Raw genomic sequence first — 17116 nt, 5'->3', positions numbered from 1 at the left:
ATTGAAGTGAATAAAACATACAAATCATGTGAAATATTTATATTCTTTCCTATATCTGATTGTTTTGTTGAAGTTTAAATGATGATGGTCCTGTGTCACTGAAGAGAATAGTTAATATATATATATAATATGTCCATAATGCTTTAAAATTCACAGTGTTGTAGTATTTTTAACTCGACTCCATTTAGGTACTAATTACTATGCAGATTCAAATGACCTGGCCTATATTTACATTTCCTAAGTTACTACTCATAAGAGACAGTGTTAATAATCAAAAATGTTTAATATGGTGATATTTTCTGTATTTATTCATCATAATGGTTGTTGAAATAGCACATATACTGTGTTTTACTCTCTACCGACACAGATAGTGTTTTGGGGTTTGTAATCTGGCACTGAGACAACTCATTTTTTGATAGAAAATGTTCCCACTTTATTATTCCACCCATCTGTGAAAGTCTGTCTGGAATCAGTAAATTATCAAACTCTCTGGCAAGAACAGTGCATGTAATTTTAGTTGAATGGGAAGAAAAGGACGACCTTTTATTGCACGCTGGGGCCCATTATTCCTAAATAAACTTAAGTTAATCAACTTTTAATTAAAAAACGTAAAAGATGAGAATTTCATGAAGACGCTACCACACAGAAACTGCACCAACACAGACTGATTAAGGCTCATGTTGACATTATGTATATTTATCTTTTATTTCCCTGTTTAATTTGCTTTCCATGGCAAATACTAATATATCTGATTAAATTACTTTGGTGTAATTTCCCGCCACAGGAGCAATATGTTTTCATCCATGATGCTCTGACGGAGGCGATCCTGTGCAAAGAGACAGAGGTGCCTGCCTGGCAGCTGCACGGTTACGTCAACAGCATCCTCACGCCCAACTCGACAGGCTACACGCGGCTGGAGAAGCAGTTCAGGGTGAGCAAACCCTCCGGGGATCTGACTGACACGAGCTGTCGCCATCTGCACCGGCATGGCCACCTGCCGTCCAGGCCGTCTTTGCGTCAGAGGCTTTTTAAGCAAAACGTGAAACTGTGGTTTTTAAAGTACTGGCCGGGAAGAGACGAGACGGCCGTGACTATGATGTGGTCTGTAATAAACTCCTGTCCGTCAACCCTGCTGCGCTATGCGAAGCCTCAGTGTCCCATCCAGAGTTTACGCTAGAAAGTGCTTTTGGCCCTTTTCCATTATGGTCCCAGCTCGACGTGGGCGGAGTCATCACAGCACGGCTGCATGAAACTGCAGTGACTTTGTTTTACACGCGACACAAAAACGAGTGACTTGTTTTCAGTGTAACTTTATAGTTAAAATCAGTTAATTAAAAGTATTTGTTCAGTACTTCCTCCTATGACCGGAGCACAGACTCCGTGGCACCGCCTCTCCGAGCCACGCGTTCATCTGTCACATGACACGAGAAACTCTCGGCGAGACGAAATAAAAATTTAAAGCAGTTATTGTGCAGTTAGTCTCGCTTGTTAACATTATCTCATAGGTATCTGAATATTTCAGAATAAGCCGGCAGACACTGGCTAACGTGAACCCTGCTCCCATCAAGCTTGTGCTTTTTCAACACCAGCAGAGACAAAACTCATTTTGTTCCACAGACTGTTATTTCCTCCTCTGCTGTTCAGGCTCTTGTTGACATAAAAGACTTAACTATTATTCCTGCTGATAAACAACATTATGGTCTGTTATTTGTGTCGTGTCTGGGTTTAATTTCCAGTCGACGATTTTCCTCTGATAGCAGATCCTCTGATTGTCTCTCTCTCTCTCTCTCTCTCCAGCTTCTGACTCAGTGCAACACACGCTTCGTCGAGTGCTTTAGTGCCCACAAAGACTGCAACAAGGAGAAGAACCGCAACTCCTCAGTGGTTCCCTGTGAGTATCTCAGCTGTTTTACCACAGCGTTGTGACACCTGAGCTGTGGTTCAGGGGGAAGCAAGGTCATACTGTTGAGTTGTACGTCAGCATTTAGGATGAAACGCCATAAAAAGTAAAAAAAAAAAAAAGAATAGCACACATTTTATTACCTTTCCCTCTGAAATGAAAGACAATCAGAATTGGAGGCGGGACATTTGCAGATGTAGTTTTTTTCACTCGGTATATTATTAAAGACAGTCCCTACTCTAAAATTAGAATCTATTTCCATAATCCTATAACTTAATCTCTCTATGAGCCTCCCACTGACAGAGGTGCTTGTTGCTATAGCAACCGTGATGACTGGTAATGAATGTGTGCATTATCAGCCAGTGCAATAATATTATAGAGCTCTGGTTTGTGATTTAAAGTGTTGTCGTTTTTCTTTTTTCTTCTCCTCCTCCAACTCTCTGCTCCCTGACAGCGGAGCGAGCAAGGGTTGGACTCACCACTTTGCCTGGAATGAAAGGAACAGATTACATTAACGCGTCCTACATAATGGTACAGTCTTTGCCCCTTTCTTTCTTTTTTTTATTGACGTGTCTTCTTGACCGTTCTTTTATGCCGCTTTCTTTGAAAAATGGAAATTGTAGTTGTCTGTCAGTTGTTTACCGTCGTTCATCAGAAAACGTCCCTAACCGCTTCACCTCTGTCACCTCAGGGTTACTACAGGAGTAATGAGTTCATCGTGACCCAGCATCCCTTGCCCCACACCACCACAGACTTCTGGAGGATGATTTGGGACCATAATGCTCAAATCATTGTCATGTTGCCTGACAACCAAGGCCTGGTACGCAGCATTTAAACTTAATAACATGTTTCATTTGTTATTTAGGTCTGCTTCATTTAAAAAGAAAAAAAAGACTGATGTCGCTGCTGCTGCTGCTGCTTCTCCGCAGGCTGAGGATGAATTTGTTTACTGGCCAAGTCGTGAAGAGGCCATGAACTGCATCGCCTTCACTGTCACACTCATCAGCAAGGACAGACTGTGCCTCTCAAACGAGGAGCAGATCATCATTCATGACTTCATCTTAGAAGCCACTCAGGTATCTGCTCCCGTGTCCTGTTCTTTCATGTATGTCATGGTATGTACAGTGTGTGTGTGTGTGTGTGTTTACATCTCTGCCTTGTGTGTGTGTGTGTGTGACAGGATGACTATGTTCTGGAAGTGAGACATTTTCAGTGCCCGAAATGGCCGAACCCTGATGCTCCGCTCAGCAGCACCTTTGAGCTCATCGGCGTCATCAAGGAGGAGGCGATGACTCGAGACGGCCCCACCATCGTGCACGATGAGTATGTTATTTACCTTTACCTTTGTAAATAGTTTGAACCCGTCGGATACTAAATGGGGGCACTTAAAACGCTGAGAGTTTTTCCGTGGCTCTGGTTTCGAGAGAATCTGCAGGCAGTCACCAGGATAAACAAACACACCACGTTTAAGTGTCGGGAACCAGGCAATCATAACAAAGTTCCCAGTTGATGTTTTTTTTTTCTCTCGCAGACTAATGAAAGCATCGGTTAAATGCTCCTCTTCTTCTTCACTTTAAGTCTAGACACTCAGACGTGACCTGAAGTAGCCACAGACTAAACACAGACAGCTCTGTGTGTCCTTTTGTACCAGACGCTAACATAATACTTAAAAGTGCTTCATGTTCCAATAGAACAGTGATTGCTTTAACAACTGGTCTCTGTGCGGAGGCAGTTTCCATCACGCCTCGTCTGCTCAGTATATTATGTGTGTATTCTGTATTCTGCATGTAACACTTGTTTTACATGTCATGTTGTTGACAACACAATAAAAAATGAATGTGGATTTGACACACACACACACACAGAGAGAGCTTATTGTTGAATCTTGTCACAAAGGTACGGAGCAGTGTCGTCAGGAATGTTCTGCGCCCTCACCACGCTCTCCCAGCAGCTGGAGAACGAGGGCGTCGTCGACATCTATCAGGTGGCAAAGATGATCAACCTCATGAGGCCGGGAGTCTTCACTGATATAGTGAGTTTCACCTTTTTGTGTTGTGAAGTCTGAACATGTGAGAAGTCGGCGACATGTTGCACTGATGGGATGTTACAGTGGATCAGGTGACGTGTGTGTAATGGAGCTTTGCTGCATCTGTGTGTTAATCGCCACCTCTTTTGTTTATTTTAAACTACAGTGAAAAAAAAATTGTCAGGCAGTTGTTTAGTGTTTGTTCTGCTGCCATCAAGTGGCCAACAGACTCATTTTAATGTCATCCAGCAATGTTTATAGTGGGATTAATGCATTCAAGGCCATTAAAAAGCAGCAAAAATAATAATAAATGGTTAAATGACTAATGACACCTAATGGCCTCAATTTAAGGATTTATTTAGAGTTGTTTTTTCTTGAGAAATGAGAAATTTAAATCCATCATCCAGCCTTTGTTTAGCTCTGTTCGCTGAAGCCTGTTATTTCTGTTAGACATTAAGTCTGCATTAGGTTTCTTTTTCCACATATAGTAAGTACTGTATGCTCCTCTTAAACCAAAACAAATACAGGTTACATTACATTCGATTCCTTGTAAATATCCAATAATCTGATTGTTCAGGAATGTATTTTATGTTGTTATTAGTTTTTTACTGGACTGAGCAAACAATTATCTAAGAATGAACCACAACATCTAAATACACAAATTGCAAATAAAATATTGATGGTCTTTTGTGGTCTTTTGTTTGCGTTTCTGACCGTGGGCGGGGCTTAGGAAGCTGCCTGCTGATTGGCTATTGACTTTTGGAGCGACAGCTAATAATTGTAATTATCTAACGCTTGTAATCTGACAAACCTTAGATACTTACAATTATACGGACAGCAACTCGCTCCAAAAACTCAGTAGCTAATCAGCAGGCAGCTTCCTAAGCCCCGCCCATTGTCAGAATCACAAACAAAAAACCACAGCACAAAGAACAAGTGAGGAAGCAAATCCAATTCCGATGTTTGCAAACCAAAAGTGTATATTTTATTTGTCGTTTTGCTTCTTAAAAAGTGTTGTTTGGTAAAATATGGAAGTAGATTTGTGTCACTATATTTAGCAGTGTTCATTATTGGGTGATTTGTCGTTGACCTGTGGTTGTTTGTGCACAGGAGCAGTACCAGTACCTTTACAAAGCCATGCTCAGCCTGGTGAGTAACAGAGAGTGTGGCCTGAGCCCCATGCACATGGACACTAACGGAGTGATGGTGACAGCGGACGAGTCGGACCCTGCAGAGAGCATGGAGTCGCTCGTCTGAGGACAATTCCCACGGGCACTTAATTTGTAAAAAAAAAAAAAGATCGGAGAACTTTTCTGAGGCCTTTTTTTGCCGGACTCTTGATTAAATGAAATAACCTTATTACTTTTTTTATACTGATAAAAGGTTTTTTGATATTTATGTTTTTGTCCTTTATTTCTCGTCTTAAATGTTATCCTGCTGAGTGTTTGCACCTGTTTTAAGTTGGCGTGAGGAGAAAAAAAAAAAAGCAAAGAAAAAAAAAAGCAGCAGCTCTGTCCGGTTTTGCACTATACTATCAGTGTTACTGCCTAAAATCCAGCGAGTTCAATTCTGGCTACATGACAAGAAACTTGGGATCCTTGGACCATAACGAGACAAAAAAACCCCGAAGCATAAAGACTGGGACGAGTTGAGGCGATCCACTTCCAATAAGGTCTCACGACGAACCACTGCATCACGACGTAGCCCAGCATGCATTGTCACTTCGTCACCGTCAATCAGACTAACCGCTTTGGGGCTCCGCCCCCACCCCCACCCCCGCGTCCCACGTGAAGAGAACTCTTTACCCGCCTAATATTCACATATTGTCCAAATATCTCACTGCTGTCTTGTGTAATGTACTTATGGCTTATTTTGTTTTGTTACATCATGTATTGTGAACATTTATTGCTTTTTTAGAGGGATTTATATTGTTATATTGTTTTGTAATATATATATATATATATATATATATATATATATATATGTATATATATATATATATAATATCCTCAATAGCCAGCCAATGTTTGTTTGTTTTTTTCTTTTAATACTTTTTGCTAATTTGTCCACTGGTCATTGTGTAGATTCATCATTTTTGGATATTGTGTGTAGGTCGTTACACACGGCTCCGTCTATATAATATTTTCCTGCATTCTCAGGCTTTCATTACCTGAAACTGTCAAAAAGCTCAGTGGTTATAGCACATGTAAGCTCATGTAGGTATCTGTGTTGGACACGATGCAATGCGTGCCAAAAGAATTCACTCCCCCGCCCCCCACACGGCAATGTTTCATGTTTGCAGTGGTTGTGATGAGGACGCCTTTTTAACGCTGATGCAACGGCAAAGAAAATCTAAAAATCTAAATCAAAGTGAAAACAAAGCGTCAAAATTAACCTCTTATTATTTAAATAAGAAGTAGTTTCACAAGTTTCTACACTGATTGAAGGCCTGCTTGTGATTCTGCATTAGACTGAAGTCATGGCTTGATTTTGTCGCCTCAGGAAAGTTAAGTGTAGTTCTGGGCTTTGTGTCCGTGTGAAGGAGATTACAACAATCCTTACACTTTAAAATCAGAGCTTTACCAGAGAATTTCCCCTTCCTTTACCTTCTCAGGTTTTGTTGATCCTGCTAAAGAGAAACAATGCCACCAGGCGTCATGGACGTGATGATAAATACGTAAGAGTTTGGATAACATGGTCAATGTGTGACCTGGTAAAATGGTGATTAATGGCGTGTTTCCACCGGAACGAACACATCAAGAGTTTGACACAAGAATCAAGCCGAACTGTAGATCGGTTAAAAAGACTTCACAATCCTAAAAAACGTGGGTTGATCTCCAACAATTACATGGGAAATGTCTAAAAATCTCAATATTTAACAGAGGAGTCTGGCGTATGCAGCGACAGCACTGCTGGAGTCTGTGCTCCGGTCATGGAGCAAGGACTGAACAAATAGTTGTAATTAACTGATTCTAATGATTCAGTTTGACTTTACAAGTCATTAGGCACTCGTTTGTGTGTGTGTGTGTGTGTGTAAAATAAAGTCTCAGCAGTTTCATGCAGCCGTGCAGTGATGACTCCGCCCACGTTGAGCAGGTACTAATTTCTAGTGGAAAATAAATAGGATTTTAGAATAGAATGTCCTAAAAAAAAATAGGGATTTAGGATGTTCTTTTTTAACTATGTGTAGGGATATTATATCTTATTTTAGCCAGAAAATGAACAAAATAACCTACAATTTTACATAGTTATTTTCTTAAGATCAGTGCCCGCCCCCTCAAAAAAAAATCCTAATTACATCCACTGCAACTCGAGACTAAAACATACTGAAGTGGTTGGGACTACTTTTTTTAATAGGTAGTGTTGTTTTTATTTTGGTGGCTTGATGCTTTATTTGTAACCAAAGATGTGGTTCCACTTTGCAACATGGAAATGGTTTTTTTGTCCTGAGATCTATTTAATTATTAGAAAAAGATTGTTGAGTCTTGCAGTACAGATTTCTTTTGTGTCAAAATGTGCACAAAATTCAGCCCCCGAGTGAAGCTTGTTTCTGTTCTGTCCTCAGGAACTTCGCCTTACAGTAGATCAGCGCACACGATGCTTTCCTCTCTCCACAATATTTTAAGTTCCAATGATTTAGAATTGTGTTTTATCCGCGCTGATATTCTGTCGTCACACTATTTTGTGGCTGTTGATTATGAGCCCGTTTTTAAACCCTGATTTATAATAACACCCACTTCTCTGTTACAGGGGAGTTTACTAAGTCCAGTGAGAACTCTCCAACATTTGGAGAAAAGACCAGATTGTTTATCACGTATAGCTCAAGTTTCCTTAGCAACATCTGACTCTGTTCTCTTTTGTACAAACGCCAGCGCCCTCTGTTTGGTATTGCTTCACTCGTTTGAAAAAAAAGTGAGTGCTTTGTTGCTTCGAAAAAACAAAAGACTGACTTGTAACTTATGTGGTAATAGACAGACATGTATTTTCATACAAATAGTTGATTTGATTAGTGGCCCTGTGACAGATTGTACTTTATTCAAATGTCAAATGTTCACAATCGTGGAAAGCCTGCCCCTGTGAGGTGTCCCAGCTGCTTTTTACTGTATATCCTCAGTGGATTTTAGCCGGGGCGGTGATGAAATCTGACTTATAACTTAAATAAATGATGAACTCATTTTGTCCATCACATTGCATTCATATAATAGTATCATAGCCGTATACGTCCCTATGATATTGTTATATTAAAGTGTTGTTTAATAGGTCAAATGTGTTATTGTACATCATATAAAAGTCTGGGGCCTTTCTGCATGGAGTTTGCATGTTCTCCACGTGTGTGCGTGGGTTTTCTCCGGGTTCTCCGGGTTCATCCCGCAGTCCAAATACGTGGCGATTATGTAAATTGGACACTCTAAATTGACCAAAGGAGTGTGAGAGTGAATGGTTGTTTGTCTCTCTATGTGTCCCTGTGATGGACTGGCGATCTGTCCAGGGTTTGACCCCCACGTCAGCTGAGATTGGCACAGCTTCCCCCCCCCCCCCCCCCCCCCCCGGGACCCTCATGTGGAGGTTAAAGTGGTGGAAAATGGATTTTCACACAGTATAACCACTGATTGGTGGATTTTTCCCAAAGGTCGCCCTCTGCTGTCAGTACGTCGCCATACAACATAGCATGAGTATTCACTTGAGTCTCAGTACCAATATCCTATTATGTGAGTATACTCAACTACAATGTATAGAATTAGCAAATTACCTGTGGTACAGTTCAAATTCATTCATACACTGCAAAAAAATGAAAATAGGTACTAGTGTAATTGACTTGAATTCAGTGTATTTATCTAATTTATTATCAAGGCTGAAGATACTTAAGATAATTCCATTTTTATATAAGTGATTTTCCCCTAATAATTGTTATGTTTTCTTGTTTTTTAGAGGCATTTTTTGCAGTGCATTCAGAACTCATATTGGACAATTACATGACAGAAGTAGAAGTCATAATGTTGCTTCTCGAGCTGGCACCAATTTGAACTTTGAGCTACAACTTAATGCATTTGAATAACTGGCTGTATTAAAAGTATCATTCGCGTTCATGTGCGTGGCGATAAATATCACTTTTGATCACGCAAAGATATTGAAAATGTGAAGGTTCCCATGCAACGAGGCTGTGTTTGCCATTTACTCTGATGAGACTCGGAGGAAGTAAGTGAGGATGACACATGACAGAGGATGCACATGTACAGTATTTTTTATTTCGAGGCCACAGCTCTTGCATATTACAACTGTTGGCGTTCATAAGGCAAAAGCAAGAATGAATCCACCAGCTAATTCACACGGAAAAACAAAAAGCATTTGGGGAGGGTGGGAACCCACGGGCATGCAGCAATGGCTCAGAATGCAATGTACAGCATTTTATATTTATATATATTTATATAATATATACAAAACAACATTGACACCCAAACAAATGCCTGACATCTCATTCTACACAATTACAGAACAAAGACAGACCAACCTTTTTTCTTTTTTCTTTTTTTTTTTCTCAATAAAAAAAATTACTTTTTTGCTCTTTTCTCTGTAAAAGTGCAACTCAATTAAAATAGAACCTGTTTCAAGGCCTTTGAATGTTGAAATAAAAATAGAATCTCCCAAGTTATCAAAATGGAGCTATGAGAATATTGCATCTCTAGAATACCCACTTGTTGAAGTTCATGGCTCCTGTTGAACCTGCGTCTAATTAGTAACTGAGATGAAATCACATAGCATTGACACATGGTAAAAATGCAGGTCTCGACCGACTGTTGATGTTGATAACAGTGAGTTAGACGACAGTTTGTCTGGAACAGCCGTAAACAAATACAGAGGTTTTTATTTTCAGTTTGAAGCAGTTGGCATTCACTTAAAAACAGACAAGACAAAGGAAAGGGTCCACACACACACACACACACACACACACACACACTCTTCATCACGACAGTGTAACCATTAATGAATGTAGAATACGACAAAGAAGCGCCATATAGGTTTGCATTGGACAGGGACACACCTATTAATCTCACTCAACATTTTCAAACAAATGGTTCTCCATATTGCTTAGTAACACATAGGAATGGTTTCAGAAATGAATGAAACAAAGATAGGTGCTATCTTTATCATGACACAGCTAAACTGCCAATCGTGGTTATTTTTATTTTATTTTTTTAAACATTTTTTTTTATTTTGATTTTTCCGTATAAGTTACTATTTAATTTTTTTTTTTATAGTTAATAGTTCCTTCATAGGCATTTTTCGAGCTGACAAAGAGGTCCTAGAGTGGCTATCTGAGTTGGTACATGCATCGGTAACCAGGCTAAAGTCAAACGTGTTAAAGGGGGGTTCAGGGTGAGGAGTTTTGGGGGGAAGGGGAAAAAGGGGGGCAGTAGTGTCAGTGCACAGGCTCTAGTCGTCCTCTTCGTCCTCCTCGTCGCTGTCCTTCATTGAGATGCCCTGCATTCCTCCCTCCCTCACTGACGCGCTGGCTTCCTCCACGGTCAGCCTGGTGCGCACCGTCTCGTACATCTTGCTGTTCAGGGTGGAGTCGAGGACGCCCTGCAGGCGAAAGTCCCTGTACTTTTTCTACAGGGAGACACGGAGACGCGTCAGGACGGTGAGGACGCAGGTGGAAAGAGTATTGAAATACTTTACTCCAGTAAAAGTACCACGACTTGACTTGAGTGCAAGTCAAAGTACTGGTCTAAAAATATAAAGTTAAAATAAAAAAAGTAGCTTGTTGTACTTGTAAAAGTTACTTTTTTTTTTTTTAACAAGGTTGGGATTATTTCTTGTCTCATGCAAAAAGGACAAGGGGAGAAAAATCTCACATGAATTTATTTTTTTAATTAAAGGCAAACCTTTATAAATTAAAGTGCTGACAAAATAAAATTTGTAAACACATTCAAAACGGGTCAAAGGTCACAAATGCTTTAACCTTCTCACTCACTCAGGGACCTTCATTCGTGCCAGTTCACCTGTCCTCATCAGTCACTTGTCCTCATCATCATTCCTTTGTCCTACTCATTCACTGCCAAAGTTTCTGGTGCGTGTTTTTTTTTTCAAATTTATTACTTAGTAATGGATGTGATTTAAAACTTAGTGAAGTACATTGCTTCCAAAAAAACATACTTAAAAAATTAAAATTACACATTTTAAAAACCTACTCAATCACAGAAATGCGAGTAAATGTAATTCCTGACTTCCCACCTCTGGTTTTACCAAACCACCGGGGTTCTGCTGGCCTACCTTTGTGATCCTGATCAGGATCTTGAGCTGGTAGACGTGGAGCTGCTGATCCATCCGTTCAGTGAGCCAGGTCCCCAGCAGGTTCATGGTGGCAGTGTACCATTGCTGAAACACATAAACACAACACTCTCCAGCAAGATACACAACACTCTCACACACTCAAGACATCGGGGCAACCGTTAAAGACACGCACGACGAACTGCGGCTGAACACGCGAGCGGAGATTGACAATAACATCGGCGTTCAAGCACCCCCGCGTGTATGTTTCAGCACGACTTCAATAAAACCTCCGTGAAGGGTTTTACATTTCATTCCACCCGCGTGTGCAGTTAGTGAGGATTAATGACGAGTCTTAAACCCACTTCCACAAGGCTGACGTTCTTGCATTTCACGAGTCGGGAGTCAGGCGTCAATGCAAGTTAACAGGCTGAGGCGGGAATGTAAGAATTAAAGGAATACTTCACCCATTTGCCTTTAGCGTTGTATTACTAGAATAGGGCTAGTATTTTTGAAACATTGTGCTTCCCAACCTCATATCTTTATTATTTTCTTTGTTACGTGGCCACCGGTGACACTTGGTCCGGTGAGCGTAACTGTTAGCAAAGATGGCGGACACTGTTTACATTCTAGGATTGAGGTCCCAGGTCACAAAAAACATAAAAGTGAGAAGTTTTCATTTTCCAAACTTAACTACCAGCCGACTAAGCTAAGTTAAGCTAACTAAGCACCGCAGAATGGGTTTTGGAGTTGTTGTAGGTATCCGGCGTCCCGTCCGCGGAATTAGCATCGCAGTTTCAAGCCTCAGACTAAGGCTTGGACCAGGTGTCACTGGTGGGCATGTAACATAAAAAAAAAAGAATTAAGATATTTCTCGACTCAGGGGAAACTGAGGTTGGGAGGCACAATTTTTCCAAAAATACTAGCCCTATTCTAGTAATACAAAGCTAAATGCTAATCGGTGAAGTATTCCTTTAAAGCAAAATACAGGTTACTGTACAGAGTACGTGTGATATCTGAGCTGTGCTTTTAAAGTAGAACTGCATTGGGGGGGAGTTTTTAGAGGCTTCAAATGTGTTAGCGACACATAATTAGGTATCAACTGCTCACTGAGATATTCATGAATCAAACATGAAACCTAATGACTTATTGACGACTAATTAATGTGACGTAAAGATAAATTGAGAGCTAATTAGAACAGAACTGAGTAAAGAAAATGAAGTGAAAGGGGAGTTTCTAATTAGAGACAAACACACACACACACGCACACGTTCGTTTGACATTCACACACGTCGCATTAATTTGAGTTGAAAAAAGGTCATTTTTAGAGAAAGCTGTTAAAACTACAGCAACATTTTCAAAGAAAAAGTAATGAGCTATTGACCTGTTGTGAACTGTAATTACCCAGTGCAATACTATAAGAATGTTCTCCGAGTTAATAATTTGTAAAAAAAAAAAAAAAAAAAGCTGCCGCTTTTTTACAAATGGCGTTAATTACCGGCGTCAATTACTGAAGGCAATTACTTTGCCTTTTACTTATAATTAGTTTCAAGTCGACATTCTAGTTGGAAAATTGATAGTTTTGACACAAGTTCATCAGGAAAAAAACAAAAAAATATAAAATGAAAATGAGTACATGGTTGGCAGGCGAGGAGCAGCAGCGGTGCTATTTTCTTGTACCGTTGTCTCGTCCCAACCACAATCTGTGACTTTGACGATACAAGAGAAGAGCATCCGAGTCTGATAGAAACAGTTGTCATACCTCCAATACCAAGAAAAAGAATTCCACTTTTAAACATGTGAGTAGGCAGGAATGCAAAGAAGGTTCTGGATTAAGGCCTGGATTAGAAGTGTGAGAGGATTTTTGTTGTTGTTGTTGTTGTAGATTTAGGTTTTTATTTTTTTTGAACTTGAGGCCTGGATATGCAGATGCCTGTCCACTTCACAGTCGAGTTAAGCGTGCAGTGCATGCAGACCTCGCAGAGTGGGTGGGTGGCAGAGGATGTGCTGAGGAAGACTGCTCTATGTGCAAATGAGGCAAGAAGTCTGAGGAGGAGGAGGAGGAGGAGGAGGGTCATGCTAGAAGATGTACACAGGAAGATTATTTGACTCTAAAATCATGCCAACCAACATAATGTGATAAAACAACGCAACGCAACGTTGGAGATAAGTGCCACTTTTTTTTTTTTCTTTTTTTTTTGAAGAGAGGAGGCAGCAGGGATGGTGTTAATCAGAAAAAGGAGGAGATAAAAAGGATTGAAATAAACTATAGTGAAAGAAAGAGAGATTAAGTTCAGCCTGTGCAACATTGAGAAACAGTTTGTCACGTGCATGCACATGGGAGGATGACTGGAGATGCATGCGGATGGAGGAGAGAAACACTGACATTATTTCACTTTAAAAAAAAAATCAATTCAAACGCTCAAACTGAAGCATTCACAGCTGGCGGGGATTTTTAATTCAACGTGATAGTGCTGAGGAGGATTTCACTCAGAGAACACAGGTAAGGAAGATACTGACACACACACACACACACACACACACTGGAGCCGGTGTGGACCTCAAAGACAAAAGCAGACCCACTTCACATGAGCGTCAGAAAAAACAAAGTATCTATCTGGGCCGACGGCTCCTGCTTCTACAGCCAACATCAAAGTCTGTGTCTGTGTCTGTGTCCGTGTGTCTGTCACAGCGTCACACTACTGACACCCCGTCGGAAAAACACACACAACACCTGGTATGTATGTACTCTTTCTGAATGACATGAAGCACACACATCACGGCATTATGTGTTGTTAAAAATCACATATGGGGAGACACATTATTGTTAATGTATCCCGTGAGGATTATGTTTTGGTAAGACAGTGCTCTCTTCACCCTCTGACACACTGGTTCCCAACCTTTTTTAAGCTCAACGGGATTATTAAGCCGCTTCCTATTTATTCACTGGTTTCTGCAGCAGCTATGTTTATGTGATACTAGAACGTGGTTGTTATGTGAACGCTAAATTTACAATGTTAAGTTAAATTTTAACCTTAACTGCCATAACTAACACTTATTTTTTCCTTTTTTTGGGATTGCACCGTCTGTTTTTTTCTGTTCTTTGAAAAAGACAAATACAGAAGTCTGATTATGTGCAGTATGATGGGGATGTTTTTTTTTATTTCAGCCCTAAGAGTACACAGATTTGGTTGTCGCGATTAATTGCAGGCATATTTATGTGCACAGATACAACAAAAAACTCTCAAATCTGCAACTATTGTGAACTATAAATTAAAGGCGATTTCAAGAATATACTATTAAACCAGAGGTGTCAAATGTGGCCCCTCAATCGATTACTTGATTGAGGGGCCCACCTCTTCCTTACAAACACAGTGAGTGTAGCTGAGGCACAGCTGCCAGTGAGGTAGTAATATTTATATACTGTATAATAGTAAATAATAAGACATTCGGTTGTAACTGTCACATTATTACATTTAATTTAATTTAATACGTCATTTTTGACTTTCGATTCCCGTTTTTGATGTGAATAGGTCATAAACGTGTTTATATTGTGAAGTCTATGGAATTCCATATCAAAAGAAGCAACTTTACTATCAAACAGTTGTGTTTTAACACTTTTTTCCTCGAGACCCCGCCCCTTCTTTGGGGTTTTGTACTGATGATGTAATAAATCATTACATATTAAAGTGACATTTTTTCTGATGTCTGTAATAATCAAAAGTAAAAGTAAAATGAAAGTGCTCCTCCTCCTCAAACAGGTAGAAATTCTTCTTCCATTTCCTGTAAATCATTTCACCCCCTGGTGGTGGTGTGTTTATCTGCAGGTTGGGAACCACTGCTCTGACAGACCAAGGGTATGTGACATGTCAGGCCCCGAGTTTGACACGTCATTATGTCCCTCGGGCCCATCCAGCGGCGGTGCATCTTACACCCAGCGTTTTCACTTCTGGTAGAAAAACTGCATGGGTTCTCCCCGCATGGACTGGACCACAGAGGGCTGAGTGTCAATGCTTGAGGGTGACTGACATGTGTTCTGTGGAAAGTGTCCGATCAGCATACGGCACAGGGGCGAGCTACCGCAACGTAAGCCTGTGTGCCGACTGACACACCATCACTGCGGATAGTTCTGTGATTTCCAGAGAGCACTGCTTTCGATAATCCTGCTTTTTGAGGGTGCTTTTATGGACTCTTTGTAAATAAAAGTTTCCTTTTTTTTAATACACAAAGGCCCAAAAGCACTGTGGCAATGCACACCATTATGTGGAGGGCAGCAGCTAAAGTTTAGAGAGAAGAGAGACAGGAAGAGAGAGGGAAGGAGGGGGAGAGGATCAGAAAATAGCCTCTTCTGCCAGGCTGAAATACATTTCCTGGTCTCAAAATGGGACTTATCCCTCTCTGCCCTGTTGTTTTGCCACATTTTGGAAGGCCCCTCCCTTCTTGTAAGGAGGAGATGGCATCTTACTTACATCAAATAACCTTTCTATATACACCTCCTCATTGACCTTATCACGAAGCATATCCTGAGAGTGGCGGACAAAGGTCACATAGCCGTCAGCCACGTCCATGCCAGGTTTCTGCACCACAAGGAAAGGAAACACAGACACATTTATTCACATCGCTGTGTACATTGTTCACTTTTAAGCTACTAAAGGTTCAAAGTTTGCAACATTTATGTCCCTCACCCCACCCTTCGTGTCTTGGGGTAATGGAAAACCACAATTATACAATAAAGGGAGTGTACGCTTACAAATATAGTTATTTTATCTTCATTTCCCCTTAAATAAACACACAAACTCAGGAGCAAACAGGGGAGTTGGGTGTTATTAGACTTACAGGTACATCCACATATTTTGACGCAGCTTTCACCTGAAATCACAACAAAAAGAATAAATTCTGTTATTTGACACATGGACAAAACTTTTGCTACTGACCGTTTGGCAATAAATCAATGTGAATCTATGGACTCATTTAGTATCTTAAGTATTTTACTGGCACATTAGCAGCCCATGTATTTTCCTAATGATTCTTGAAGGGAAAAATAAGCTTCATCTCACCGTGAAGGAGAGGAACGAGGAGAAGAGAGTGCCTTCATCATATCTGGAAATCTTCGCCAACACACCTTCCAGAATGGCAACAAACTGAGGGGAAGAAAAACCAATCATCCACACGTTGATGAAATCATGACTTGTAATAAGTTATTATTCTGTTGTCGTGTCTGCTCTACAGGTTTACCTTTGCGACCAGGAGCTGGATCATGTCCTTCACGCTCTCCTCTATCAGCTCGTCTATTTGGGAGTGGAACTGTTTCTGCAACAGCAACAAGGCATCGTTTTAAACACGGGCTTTAACGTCGGTGGATATGAAATGAATAAACTGACAACGTTAACGCGCCCTCACTGTTCCGGATGAAGGTTTTACCTCTTGGCCCATCTCCATAGCGCACAATTTGGCTGATTGGTCCTTGGCATCTACCATCACGTTGAACATAGTGCATAAGGATGGAGAAATGCGGAAATCTGTGGACTTGCTGCTCTTTGTCAGCTTGGATTCAAACGCCATCCTGGTGCTGCAATGCAAGGGAAACATTTCAATGTGCTGTGATGTGTGGGCAAAAGAAAAAGCCAAGAATATTTCTGTTTCTATCAGTCATTCGTTCTGTTCTGAACAAACACACACACACACCGCTTGACGCAGTTCTCGATCATGTTGCTCGACATGAGCTGGATGCGACTCTCGAGGTGTTTGGCAAACTCCTCCTCGGGCCAGTGCAGGTCCCTGATGAAAGTCTGGAGGGCATCCAGCTTCCAGAAGAGATCCTCCGATGTCCCGGAGCCGTTGCTGCCATTGACGCAGACACAAACACAGGTAAGAAGACAGAACATCACACTGCTGGAGAGAGAGGCCGGGGGTCAGAAGGA

The 17116-nt window shown here is 40.8% G+C and overlaps 2 protein-coding genes across 22 annotated transcripts in view; one reads left to right on the top strand and one right to left on the bottom strand.

The window, feature by feature from the left end:
• LOC131460692 (receptor-type tyrosine-protein phosphatase gamma-like) overlaps positions 1-5324 on the top strand; it is an 89345-nt gene extending 84021 nt beyond the window's left edge. For both annotated transcript variants that reach the window (XM_058631393.1, XM_058631395.1), the window contains 8 exons: positions 785-931; positions 1798-1891; positions 2355-2431; positions 2592-2720; positions 2830-2976; positions 3081-3223; positions 3797-3932; positions 5037-5324. In XM_058631393.1, the coding sequence (XP_058487376.1) occupies positions 785-931; positions 1798-1891; positions 2355-2431; positions 2592-2720; positions 2830-2976; positions 3081-3223; positions 3797-3932; positions 5037-5183 (1020 nt within the window). In that variant the 3' untranslated portion in view covers positions 5184-5324. The remainder of the gene's footprint in view (positions 1-784; positions 932-1797; positions 1892-2354; positions 2432-2591; positions 2721-2829; positions 2977-3080; positions 3224-3796; positions 3933-5036) is intronic.
• Positions 5325-9150: 3826 nt separating this feature from the next.
• The window catches only part of cadpsb (Ca2+-dependent activator protein for secretion b), a 57642-nt gene continuing 49676 nt past the window's right edge, over positions 9151-17116 (bottom strand). For 10 of the 20 annotated variants that reach the window (XM_058632880.1, XM_058632885.1, XM_058632868.1 and 7 more), the window contains 8 exons: positions 16881-17036; positions 16596-16764; positions 16431-16505; positions 16253-16336; positions 16032-16064; positions 15665-15772; positions 11199-11303; positions 9151-10535 (listed from right to left, as the gene is read on the bottom strand). In XM_058632880.1, the coding sequence (XP_058488863.1) occupies positions 10359-10535; positions 11199-11303; positions 15665-15772; positions 16032-16064; positions 16253-16336; positions 16431-16505; positions 16596-16764; positions 16881-17036 (907 nt within the window). In that variant the 3' untranslated portion in view covers positions 9151-10358. The remainder of the gene's footprint in view (positions 10536-11198; positions 11304-15664; positions 15773-16031; positions 16065-16252; positions 16337-16430; positions 16506-16595; positions 16765-16880; positions 17037-17116) is intronic. The other 10 variants (XM_058632881.1, XM_058632882.1, XM_058632883.1 and 7 more) reach the window with 1 other exon arrangement.

Source organism: Solea solea, chromosome 6, assembly GCF_958295425.1.
Source record: "Solea solea chromosome 6, fSolSol10.1, whole genome shotgun sequence".
NCBI classification, from domain to species: domain Eukaryota; kingdom Metazoa; phylum Chordata; class Actinopteri; order Pleuronectiformes; family Soleidae; genus Solea; species Solea solea.
This window is presented reverse-complemented; position numbering and strand designations above follow the sequence as displayed.